This window comes from Thunnus maccoyii, chromosome 11, assembly GCF_910596095.1.
Source record: "Thunnus maccoyii chromosome 11, fThuMac1.1, whole genome shotgun sequence".
Taxonomy (NCBI): Eukaryota; Metazoa; Chordata; class Actinopteri; order Scombriformes; family Scombridae; genus Thunnus; species Thunnus maccoyii.
The window spans coordinates 29,224,595-29,238,266 of record NC_056543.1 but is presented as its reverse complement, the minus strand read 5'-3'; the positions used below and the strand labels follow the sequence as shown (position 1 = coordinate 29,238,266).

The window sequence follows — 13,672 nt, the reverse complement described above, 5'->3', positions numbered from 1 at the left end:
AACTGACTTCCAAACCACGTAGCTGCAGAACAACTTAGACGTAACACTCAAATGTTTTCTGGTGAGTTTCATTTCAAACCAGAAACTTTCTTGCTCTTTCATGCAGCGATGGGCGTTTCTGTTGACTTGAAGATTTAATTCACTAAATCAAATTTAGTTCTTGTTCAAGTTACAGTGAGAGGAACCATAGATCTGGAGGAGCGGGGCTACATACTCAATCAGTATGTACTGCACACTGCCGACTAAATGAAAGACTAAATGAAAGATTGAGAGGTATTATTTGGATAGACTGATCACATATTGGGGATCAGTGGTTACTTTCTTGCCTAAAAAAATATTAAAACTCTAATAAAATGTGTTCTATGCAGTTGGACCACACTAAATACGAAAATTTGACATCATAGTATGAATAGTACATTAGTATGCGATTCTGAACACAGCCCTTGACTCTTCTATCAAGAAGTAAAAGAAAAATGAAAAAATTAAAGCAGCAGATTCTGAGATATCCTGACTTTGTCTCTTGTTTGGATCATGCTCACTTCTTTCAAACCCCACATCTCCAGTTCATAATGCAGACTTTCTGCTAGACTTTCTGAGTCTCAAACCCAAACTTAGATAACCTGGATGACATAATCAGGATTATTTTTTCAAACTCCCTTCAGAGCCACAGAAGACATTGTACAACTGTTTTCACAGACTGAATACCAATAAACTAAACTTCACATGTGAAATTAAGTCCCATGGAGTGACACTCAGGTGTGATCATTTTGATATTTGAATCAAATTCATTGTTAATTGTGTGCAGGTTAAAACCAACTTTATTGTGCGTTCAGGCAGTTCTAACAGATTTAGAACTTGACTTGACAGTTTTGTCTGCTCTGATGTGAATATTCTGTCTTATTTGAAACACCCTGCTGGTGGAGTTGAGGCTTGAAAAATTTTCATATTTTTCTTTTCTATGTAATCACAGTAAAAAGCGTTCTGCTGCCTGAGGCTGCTTCTCCCTGTCTGTGTTGGAGCCTTCACTTTATGCAAATTCACAACAGGAGATAAGATGTTTGGCTTCACACAAACAAGCAGGCATATTTGGGACTGTGTGTTTTTTATGGCTGACATTTAACAGACATGAGTCTTGCGGTGTCCGTGACCAGCTGCACTCAGTGAAAATCAAACACAGAAGTGTTTAGACAAGATTAACACATCACCTTTGCAACTGCTGTAACATGCAAATCAGGGTTTAAATGTCACTTGTGGTTACTTTATGTTGCAAACTTTAGACTTTTGGCTGGGCTACATGGCATTCCCAATTATTTTTTGAAAAAAAAAGATAAGATAAAGAAGATAAAGAAGAAAGAGACTCGTAAACATGTACTGTACATATGAACACATTTGAAACGTTTGGATAATAGTGCCAATATGCAATATGATACTTGACATTTGATTACTGATGCCAAAACTTTTTTTGATACCTCACTTTGTCAAATGTTAAATGTTGTCTAAACACAGGCAGCCATACAAGAAAATAAAATACAATGAAATAGAAAAAAAGGCAAAATTATTATAAATTATAAACTAAAAACTAACTGATCAAAAATCAGTAAACAAGCCCATGAATCTGACACCAACTTTCAATACAAGGTCATTTTTGATATGTGATTGTAGGGACACATTTTGGTTTGTACCAAAAAGTACGGAGGTTCCATTTCCAACTTTAACAAAGACAAATATCGATTGTATTCATGTGGTTTTGATTCAGTTTTATTTTGATCGATGAAGGAGAGAAACTAGAAATACGCCTCGTGGTTGTATGTCTCTGCCAACCAGTCAAGTTGGAGTTTACATCCATGTTCTGACTCATATAATATTTGTAGTGAAGACTCTGAAGGACTGCAATAAAAGGTATTAAGTGTATTTTTTGGTGAAATGGAAGTTATCACTAGATTGACATGTATGATTCCAGTGAATAATGTCCAGTGAGAAACATGTTGTCTTCACTTAGAGACTATTTCTACAGACGACTGATAGAGAACTTTGTCACATGGCACAACTATAATCACTGAAGCTCATTATCAGCAAAACCAATGAGCTTACGGTGGACTACAAAAAGAACAGGATGGCCCCCTGTACTGGTTGTCATCCAGGGAGAGGAAGTGGAAGACTAGGGCTGTGCAATGTGACCGAAATCTCATATCCTGATATAGCTCCTTTCATATGCCAATAACAATACATATCACAATATAGCACATTTTCAGTAAATTCAATGAATAAATAGTTTCTGGTCTGTGTCCCACCCAACCCTTTTGAATATAAAATGTCATCATTTCATCATTATTCTATTAGACATTTGTGTGACACCTTGTCATAATTAGCGTATGAATTCTTGAGTTATGGCCTGAACCGTGTTTTGTGAGGTCACAGTGATCTTTACCTTTGACCGCTAAATTCTAATCAGTTCATTCTTGAGTCCAAGTGGACGTTTGTGCCAAATTTGAAGAAATTCCCTCAAGGTGTTCCTGAGATGTCACGTTCATGAGAATGGGACGAACGGACAATCAGAAAACATAATGACTCCACAGCTGTCACCAGCGCAGAGGCATAAAAAGTCAAATGAGCATCTGACCACTTGTGTTACCTGGCTGTCAGACTTTGTTGTAGCAACGTCATGGTGGTCCAAGATCTCAACAGTTATTTTGGTTCAGTAAAATCATTTTGATGATCATAACTGAGCTTTGAAAAAGTGAGGACTTCATAAAAAAGTCATGACTCTCATGGTCTAAAGCTCAAATTTGGCTCTAACAAGAAGTAAGCTCACACACACGCACACATACACACAAAACTTCATTTTTCTGGCTGGGAAGATTTAAGGACTGAGAACTTCATCCTTTTTAAGTTGAAATCAAAGTATCAGAATTATGAGTGTGCGACTTTTAATTATCGTTTTTATGGGGAAGGTTAAAGTCTAAGAACGATTTTCTCAACTTCAGACTTCATCATCTGACTTTGAACGGTGAGTTTGTTTCGAGAGTCAGAGCGTACACGTGTAGCGTTGGTGGCGTACCTTTCTGAGCTCTCTGTGTCTGCTCTTCAATCTGCCTCAGCCTCTCGATCAGTTCGTCCTTCTCTCGCTCTATCCGCTCCTTCTCCTTCTCTGCATGCTCCCGTTTCTTCTTCTCATTCTCCAGCTGTGCTCTGTCAAGATGACAATGACCGTCACACACACACACACACACACACACACACACACACACACAAACACAAACACACACACAGTGACTTCTCACTTCATTTGAAGTTATACGCTGTGAAAATAGTCAACGTGAAATTTCATGGAATGTCTGTATTGAGTCAAGACTTTTTCCTGATGCTGTGTCAGCTGTTTTGTTTTTATACACATCTTCCCCTATTAAGCGTGTACATACCAACACAGCTATACAAACATAAAAAAGCAGAAATGAATACAGCACACAGATGACTTTGAAAAACAAACATCAGATCCTCGTCTGGAAACTTTGTCTGCTGCTTACTGTATTCAGAGCTGTTTGTTATTGGTCAACTGATTACTTTGGCATGTGCATATGTGTCATTGGGCAGTATAATATAATGTTTAGGAATAGGTCTACAACTAACGAGTATTACTATTATTGATTAATCTGTAGATTATTTTCTTAATCAATCGATTAGTTGTTTGTTCCATAAAATGTCAGAAAATGGTGAAAAATGTTTTTAACTGTTTCCCAAAGTCCAAAATGACGTCCTCTAATGCCATGTTTTGTCCACAACAGTCCACAACCCAAAGATATTTAGTTTATTATCATATAGGACTAAAGAAGCCAGAAAATACTTAATACTTAAGCTGGAATCAAATAATTTGGACATTTTCTTCATAAAAATTGCTCAAAACAATCAATTATCAAAACAGTTGGTGATTAATTTAATTTAATTTAAAACATTTCACTTATCATTACCATCTGAGGTTGTGTTTCATGCCAATCAGCAATGTACTTCCTAATGTAACGGCAGCAGCTCTGCAGACTGTATAAGGAACATGAGCTGTGTTTCCATGCAACACTGCCCCCTGTTGCTCACTAAGCTTTATTGATGAATTTCCACTTGAAACATCAGCTCATATTTGCTCATTCAAAGCATCGTGCATGTTTAGGATGAATAAACATGGAGGGAACTGACCTCTAACCCAACCTGCAGTCATTCATTTCAACTAAGCAGGGACATGAAGTGATTAAATTAATGACATAAATGCCAAAAAAGGTTTATGCAGTATGACAGTGTTACAACTTACACATTATGATAAAGACTACTTGAATATGTGTGCGTGTGTTTGTTTTCATATCCATGCATTTGCACATGTGTGCCAGTGTGTACAGTGTGTGGTGTGTTGTGAAATCCATTAGGGATACACTACGGAATACTAGGAAAAACAGGAGAACCATAATTTCTAGCAGGAAAAAAACGAAGATATCGCTTCAAGTCCTGAAGAAGAAAAAGCAGGTACTGTACCTCTCCATCTGTTTGTGGTGCTTCTCCTCTCTGGCCTGAGCCTTCATCTGCTGCACCTCGATGGTGTCGGGCTTCCTCCTTCTCATGTACAGCTCATGGTTCCCCATACATAACGCCAGGATGCGCTTATTGATCCGCAACCGCGGGGCGTAAAACACAAAGTCCTATGTGGGAGACACAGAGGACATGACAGTGTAAGTGCCCAAAAATATATTTGAAAAATCCACAAGCACCCTTAATTCCAACACTTACTGGAGCTTTCTTGTCGATGGGCTTGATGACAAACTTCTTGTCGTTGAAGGAAATGTTTCTGATCTCACTCCAGGGGAAGCCGATTTTTGGTGACAACCTGAGGAAGCAGGGACCAGATTATATGAGGGATTAATAGATAGATGAATGATTCACCGCTGAACTCTTTGTCTGAAAACTTTCACATGCGCATGCTTCGGTAGTCCCAAATACACAACAATGATTTTCAAACGTAGGGTTTGAGTGTTTTCATGTTTTACTTTTCATTCATCAATTTGTTGTTTGTGGTTAACTCTGGACAATGGAGATTATTTTTTGGGTTGTTCATCAGCTGTGCTGTTCAACAACACAAGATGGCACTGTTGTCAAATTAATGCAATCCAAGGCTATCCAGGGAGCTGTCACATATAATCAGCAGCTACAGCGGTAGCCACAGTACAAGATAGTCCTTTATTTTGTATTTTATTTGATATTACACCTTAAAAACACATTACTGCATTGCAATATAAAAAATCATGAAAGTGATTCCAGATCTTCTGAACAGATCTGCGAGGATGTTCAAATGTCCCTGAACAAGTGCTGTTTTGACAAAACCACCAGTCTGATGGGTGTGACATATTTAATGTTTAACACACACATTTATCTGCTCATATAGTATATACTTCCTGGTTTCTTCCTCTGTGGTATATTCTGTATTACACTTCGTATTTAATGTTACAAATGCATTTTGTAGAGATATATTTTCAAACACAGCAGAGATCTTATTTATTCAGATTTTCTTTTTGTTTAAGAGCTTAAGTGCATAATGTGGACTCAATAAGACATATTACTATTTCATAAAATTTTATACATAAGATTTATTCTTCCAAATATGGTTGTCTGTTGTAATCAAGCTGCGACTTATTTGCAGTGATGGATCAGCTGTGACTTCAACTATGCAAGCAGGCGTTATTGTCATTAAGAGCATCTTCTCTTGTGGTTTCATTTTCTTCTTCTTTGTTTTCTGTTTTCAGTTTTGATGGGTTGATAATCACATCAACTAGACCGCTGCTTCCCAGACTTGTTTTCTTAAAATGAACCAATGTCTCCTCTGACTCCTTCTTACATGTTGCATAAGTCACTGAGATTAGAGCAGTTCCCCCAAAGAGTGATTACATGTTAATAATAAATAATTAAAGGCCTGAGTTGATAAAACTATTCAGTATTTTACAAGGACATGAAAAGACTAAAGCAGTAGCAGAATGTTAACAGAAAGTACATTTACTCAATTACTGTACTTCAGCACAAGTAACATGTACTTGTACTTTATACTTCCTCTACATGCAAAATATATCATCAATTTATAAAGTATGATGCATAGTATTGAGGTATGAAATTATAATAAATTAACGTAAGTAACCTACAAAACTCTCTAAGTATGTAGCCATGTATATCTGTGTGTGTGTGTGTTGGTTACTTGTCTTCGTGTTCGTAGATGTTGAGCCCGAGGGCGTCGACCCCCAGCCACAGTTCTGTGCCTTTCTTGTTTTTAATTTCAAAGTAGTTGACGCCGTACATCTCCAGGTCCTGAGCGATCTTTAGATACTCCATCATTGCATCCTCCCTGCGCGCACACACACACAAACACACACACACACACACACACACACACACACACACACACAATGGTAAACAGACAGATTGACACGTGCATTTAGGAGTCACTGTCTACAAAATCTTAATCCTCAAACTCCTATTATACAGCAGTTTATCTCCCCTCTCTCCATCTCTTGCGCTCTCTCTCTCTCACACACACACAAACACACTCACACACTCACTCACCTGAGCATGCTTCTGTGTTCCTCGTGCCAGGTCTGTATTCTGTCCTCCCACTGTTCCTTTGTCAGCTTGTGTTGCTCCAGAACTCTAAAGGACACACACACACACAAACAATATTTGTAATGTCAGAGGGTAGCTGTGGCTGAGGAGGTTGAGCAGGTCGTCCACTGATCGCAGGGTCAGCTAAGGTAGAAAAGCATGATGTAAGTTCAGTCTATTAACCATTTTCATGAAATTGATACTATTCTCATGCTGTTGTTTATACATTCAATCAGTGTCATATTTTAACTGATCCTAAAATGCGCTTCACATAAAGTCTGAACATAATAACTTAGGGGCTATAGAATCCATCTCCATCACTAGTATAGTATAGTGTGTGTATGTGTGTGTACCTCTGTGGCAGCAGTCGGTCGGAGGCCAGGTAGCCAGGCTTGTGAAGGTCTTTGTTGTAGTCGCCATACTTTGCCTGGACAGCGTAGGAGGCCAACAGCACAGCCGTCTCTGGAGGACAGTAGTTCTCATCATTCAGAATAGCTTCCTTCACCTGCAGGTAGGATACACACACACACACACACACACACACACACACTCAGCTGGGTATCATCTGAGTTGGTATTGTATTGCCAATACAATACCTGAGTTTCAGTACCAATACCAAGGATGTACAGTTTAAAAAAAAGTTTTCAAACATTAAATGCTAAACTAAATATTGCAAGTTTTTGTTTTTAAACCAGTAACTATCTGATCAATAATGATCAATAATGATCAATAATGCCATTTTGACAGTTGGCAAATTCTCTTAAGACCAAAAATGTCAGACACACACTAACACTATAGCTTTAAATGACAGCTCAATTTTCTGAACATGTCCAACTTATGTCACTATCATTTTGGCTGACTTTACCACTAAAACGTGTTGGCAGGCACAGTGATCTATGAGCTGTCCAGTACCTGCAGGAAGAAGAGTTTCTGGGTGATCTCCTGGATGAGTTCCTCAGAAACGTCCTCTGGAAAGAACTTTGCTCTGAACTTGAACTGCAGAGGGTTCTCCTTCTTTACATCCTGCTGTGTCACCTGGAGAGAACAAACACCCACACATGACTTTATTAAGATATAATTCGAGTAAACTAGATGTGTTGGATGGGGCAGAAAGTGTTTGAGCGGTTGTGCTCAGAGTCTCTTGCCTTCTTGTTGAGCTTCAGCCACGTGATGTAGCCTTTACTGTCTGTGTACTGCAGGCCGAAGAACCAGACCTCCCTCAGACCCACTGTCTTCACCACCTGAAACCAGACAAATGCTTTTTGTTTCCACCACCTTACAGGATTTTATAATCACTTCAAAGAGGTACATTTTTATTCTATTTGAACCACTTGTAGTTGAGATTTGAGGAGGTGTAAATGATGTCATAAAACATGTAATGATTTTAAGCTTCTGTGGAACATGAACTGTATTTTATGCAAAGAAAAATCCTATTAAAGGACCGGTTCACAAATTTTCAAGAGTGTCTTAAAACAGGTGTCCTTAAGTCAGCTGTCCATATAAACACAGAAAGAGGTTTTCCTCGCTGTAGGTCCACACAGTCATTTAGTGCAAAAATGCATTTAAAAGTTGATGTGACGCTTATATTCAGCTTCAGCAGTCAGTCTGAGTTAGTCATATCAAGTGGATATCTGACACATTTACAGCTTGAGATAGAGGCTGTGCATCATCTCAACCATGGAGTCATTTATTGACAGTAACTATATCAAGTGATCACCACTAATTTTGCTGTGAAATACTGTTTGTGTCACAACTTTAGGGTCAGATTGTTATGATACATTGGTTTTACACACAGACAAAAGCTGAATATTAAGTACAAGCAAAAATACACAAGTAATCATGCTAAAAGGATGTTGAAACCAGAAGAAAGTAAGTGGACACCTGAGCATTACACCCTGAACATCTGATTCCAAAACCATGAGCATTAATCTGCTGCTACACTCTTCTGGGAAGACTTCCCGACAGATTTTGAAAGCTGGCTGCAAGGATTTACTCCCATTCATCCACAAGAGCATCACTGAGGTCAGCCACCGGCTTTGTGTACAGAGGCATTGTCATATTGAAACAGGAAAGGGCCTTCCCCAAACTGCTGCCAAAAAGTTGGAGGCACACTATTGTCTAAAATATCATTGTACGTTGTGGCTGATCTGCTCCCCAAGGTGACTCTCTGCCTGCTTTGATTCTTCACTCTTCACCTCTGAACCTTCCGTACTGTCTTTAAAAACATGCTCACACGCTTTGTCATTCACAAACCGCCGTCCCATTTACAAAGACAGAGAGTGAGAGAGAGAGAGAGAGAGAGAGAGAGAGAGAGAGAGAGAGAGAGAGAGAGAGAACGAGAGAGAGCCTGAGGGGATGTGGACGCTTACTCAGACTAATGTGATTTACACAGTCAATACGATGGCACTCACTACCATATAATTAACTCTCTCTCACACATTCACACTTGGCACGCACACATAAAAAAAAAAACTACTTGCGTAATCGAAAATAATCACACTCGTAAAACAAATTCGAGAAACACCTTTAAAAAAAAACACGTTGTTGCAATGTTAACTGTGCAATCAGTTACATTTGCAAACACCCCCCCCCCCCCCCCCCCCCCCCCCCCCCACACACACACACACACACACACACACACACAACACACAACAGGGCCTCCAGTGGGGATGGGAATGCGGTATGCAGAGAGCTCAGCATGCAGATTTAGAAATGAAGGCTCAGAATGTGGATAAATGATTTTGGAGCTTCGGGATGAGAGAGAATAATAAGTGTTAGAGAGAAGAGGAATAGGACTCCTTACTTTCATATCAAATGAAAACACTTTGGTTTGTACAGACTGCTGTAAAAGTGTGTTTGCTTTGTGCTCCATCAAAGCGTTCATGTTCAGATGCAGGCTTACATGTCGGTGTTTGGCTCAATTTGATTAAAAAGCTTTCCTAAGCCCCTAACCCCTTTTATCATTGTGTGTGTTTGAGTGAGCTTATGGGTGTTTATATTTAGCTCTGCGGCCTCTATATCAATGGACCCCTCTCTTCATTCATCTGAATCTGCACCGTTTAAAAATGAAACAGCTTTCAGGACTAACTGTTTCTTGCATGACGCATTATCAGAGAGAGCTCACTATTCACTGCTGGACATGTGACTTCCTGTTTGAGCATATGAAGCCGGTCGGTTTTTGATATCTATACTGAGCATCACATTCGGTATCAGTCATGTGTTCACAGTTCACTGAATATGTCATGACAAGCTTACGAGGTTGGTCTGTTTCAAAGCCTCCTCGGTCTCAATGCAGACAGAAAACTACAACCTTCCTTATCCCAAATGTGAAGGACACAACCGGTGGATGTTGAAAAACTTCACGTACGCGATTACGCTCTTTACTTTCATGCTGGCAGTCATTCTGAAACAGTGCCGTTTTCAAAAAGGGGATATGTACAGTATGATATCTACACCTATTTTTAGTTGATGATGGAAACTTTACAGCAACACCCACCACTGAGGTCTATGGTTCTTCTGCAGCTGTCAGCTCACTCATTTTCCACCTTCTGTCTCTTCTCCATTCTCCACAGGAGTCAGTGGGACTCATTCTCCTGCTTACAAAAACCTTATCTCTTTTACTATCTTCTTTTTTATCAATTAACTGATTAAAATAATTCAATTTGCACTGTTATAAAACAGAGCAAAGTATGACATTTCACATTTGAGGAGCTGTAACCTATGAATGTATTTTATTTTTTTGCTTGATGAATGATTTAAAACCAGTAACCAACTTTCTGCCAATCAACTAATGGATTAATCAACTGATTGTTTCAATAACCCTAAACCCTTCAACCTGCATCACAGCCAAACTTATTGCACATTTTCCCAACGTTCTGTTCACTCTTGCTCAACAGGAAAATCTACAGCTAGATTCAATGACAGACATGATATAACAGAAAGATTAATTTATGATGCACATTAGGGCTGAAACTAATGATTATCTATTGTCGATTGATCGCTTAAGTCTATAAACAAATCTGAAAATTTGTGAAGAATCATTATTTCCAAGAGTTCCCTGAGTCCAAGGTGACATCTTCAAATTGCTTTTTTGTCAAATCAACAGTCTGAAACCCAAATATAGACAGTTTAAACAATATTTATCAGAGAAAAGCAGTCATTCTGTTCTGGAGAAGCTGAAATCAGAGAATATTTGGAAGTTTGTGACTGAAAAAACTTGATCGACTAATCAAATGACTAATCATTGCAACTCAAGTGAAAGTAGCCATTGGTTGCACCCCTAAACTAGATACTGAAACCTTATTATTACAGAATACATTATTCTGCACAATACAGTGCAAACTAGATTAAGAAATCAGTTTTTATTTACATTAAAATGTCTCACCTCATTTTTAGAGACTCTAAACATACACAGTGAAAGACCTCTCGTTAAATACATTCACTCGTTTCATGCACACACACACACACACACATACACACACACACACACACACACACATACTGTCGGGCAGCATCGTACATTCGTACATCGACATTTGATAGCTTGTTGCTATGACGATGCACGGGCACAGCAAGCTAAAACATTCAGATCTGATGAGTCAGTCTGTGTTTCATGGATAGAAAAAGGAAAGGAGATTCGGTTTCTGTATGAGAGGGAGAGAGGGGAGAAGAAACTGTATGAGAGAACTCGAGAGAAAGAGAAAGTAAAAGTGAGAAGGTGAGTGAGTGTAATACTATGTGTGTGTGTGTGTGTGTGTGTGTGTGTGTGTGTGTGTGTGCCAGGACTGTTAATACAGCCAAGATATAGCTCTCTAATATTATAATATATCAGATTGAATAATTGTATCCAGTCAGCTATAGAATCAGGTTCTACTGTATGGAAGTTAATTAGGAACAAAACTGCTGAGAGAGCACAAAACAAGTTAAAAAGGACTAGTTCACCCAAATAACAAAAAGACACATTTTCTCACTTATATCTGATGATACCTGGGTGAGGTTTTGAGATATTATATTCAGTTCTAAGTGAGGAATTTCTGTGTTGCCTAATTTCCATCTCTGATCCCTGTTTCTCTTGTCCTGTCAATTAAGCAGCTTTGAATTGAACTGAAATTAGTAGAGAGAGTTGGAGCTGAAAGAGAAAAGAGCCTCCATTCACCTTGCAGACCTGACAGCAGGAAGAGGTCAGCACATGGCATTAGTGTAGGATAACGTGTGTGTGTGTGTGTGTGTTGATGGGAAAGCAGTAGATGACTCAGCATTAGAGGATCCAACCATGGCTTCTTTCCAGTGCCTCACACACACACACACACACACACACACACACACACACACACACACACACACATGGCTATATGCTCATTCGGATAATCATCATCAGTTTCCTACCCTATCAATGTTCAACATGAATCAATAACACAGTTTAACACAGTTCGATCTCAGTCAGGGGTTGTTGAAAGAATTCTTCCACCGTGTTTGATCCGGTCGATAAAGTCTGTTTAATGTAGCCGATGATTTATCAATTTTTTATCAATTTATTCTCAGACTCACATAGTTTATATTGCTCCACTTCAGGCATCATGGAGGCACAACTAAGAAATGTAGAAGCTGGAATTTCTCATTTTTGGATGTCTCAGTTTGACACAATTTTCCATTTCATGTAGCCCTGAGGGGACTCTCTACTCTTGCGTAGCCTCATGTCATGATCTAATCTGATATGACAGAGGTATTGTTATATTCACTTTTCTTGTGTAGCCTTGGGAGCTTTTCCATGATTTGATCTCATACTAAAAAGCAGAACGCAGACAAAAGAGCAACAACAACCCCAGAAAACATTTACAGCCTGAAATGAAACAACACTGAAAGCTGCCCTTTCACTTCCCTGACAGTACACACACACACACACACACACACACACAATCCATCCAACACTTACGTACATCCACTGTCTCTCGGTTTAGACAAAGAGAGCTCTGTCTGTCTTTTCTGTACAACCCAAACCCAGCCACGCAGCCGCTGGCACACACACACACACACACACACTCATGTCCAGAAATGCTTTTCATTTGTAATCGACAACAAACGATGTGATTCTTTGGACCAGTCACGGAGTTCACTTAGAAAAACCAAACATGAAGATGAATTCTGACTCTCTGCTCCCGTCTAGCGGTGGTGGTTTTTTGCACCCTTCCACCTGCTGTACAAGTTATGGTCCTCACATTGTATGAACGTACTGTATGTGTGTGTGTGTGTGTGTGTGTCTCTTACCTGGTCAAAGAGCTGTTTGCCTGTCGTGTTGGGCTGGATGGCAAACTCCAGCTCAGCGTCCATGGTGGTGACGCGTACATTGATCTGCAAAACACAAAGAAATAATTTGCTTTAAAGCTAAGAGAGCTGAGATTATAGTTCCTACTGTGGCTCACATTGGGGCTCGTGGATTTTTATTGTTTTACACACATTTTTACTGTAAAACGGATTCTGCTACACTCTGTAAATTCAACCATTTGTGACACATCCTGATATTATATCAAGTTTCCTGCAGAATTTAACACATTTTTTGACTTACTATCACAGAAAATGCAAGACTGGGTGGAAAGCAGTGAGAACACTGACAGTATAGAAGATCATAATCTAAAAACAGATTTTCAACATCCTCTATTTGCTCTCATAGAGCTTTTATGGTTTGTAATCTCTCTTGGAACGGGAAATGAGGGCCAGTATGTATGAAGCAAGTGTAAAACTGAATTCTCAGTTGCTTTAATAATAGAATCAAGAATAAACGTCATAAATGTATGAATGTCACAACGTGTTAAGACTCGGTTGCAGTGCCTGTGATCCTAAACCTTAACTAAAATTCTGTTCTGAAAGACAAACCAACCATGTACTCTGATCTCTGCATCACTATTTTACTGTTTGTAATCGAGGACATGAAATTCATTTTACTGCTGTGCTCGCTGTGAGGGCGTCAGCTGAATATTGAAAATGTAAGAGCGGATCTGTGAGGTTTGGTATGCAGCATGCAAAGATGATATAGCACACATACTGGCACACACAT

General features: G+C 39.1%; 1 protein-coding gene across 5 annotated transcripts in view; it reads right to left on the bottom strand.

Annotated features, from left to right (window-relative positions):
• LOC121907308 (radixin) overlaps window positions 1-13,672 on the bottom strand; it is a 47,286-nt gene that overhangs the window by 6,788 nt on the left and 26,826 nt on the right. For all 5 annotated transcript variants that reach the window (XM_042426789.1, XM_042426787.1, XM_042426788.1 and 2 more), the window contains 9 exons: window positions 12,886-12,969; window positions 7,767-7,862; window positions 7,534-7,656; window positions 6,975-7,126; window positions 6,586-6,669; window positions 6,221-6,367; window positions 4,768-4,864; window positions 4,516-4,679; window positions 3,059-3,189 (listed from right to left, as the gene is read on the bottom strand). In XM_042426789.1, coding sequence (XP_042282723.1) covers window positions 3,059-3,189; window positions 4,516-4,679; window positions 4,768-4,864; window positions 6,221-6,367; window positions 6,586-6,669; window positions 6,975-7,126; window positions 7,534-7,656; window positions 7,767-7,862; window positions 12,886-12,969 — 1,078 coding nt within the window. The remainder of the gene's footprint in view (window positions 1-3,058; window positions 3,190-4,515; window positions 4,680-4,767; window positions 4,865-6,220; window positions 6,368-6,585; window positions 6,670-6,974; window positions 7,127-7,533; window positions 7,657-7,766; window positions 7,863-12,885; window positions 12,970-13,672) is intronic.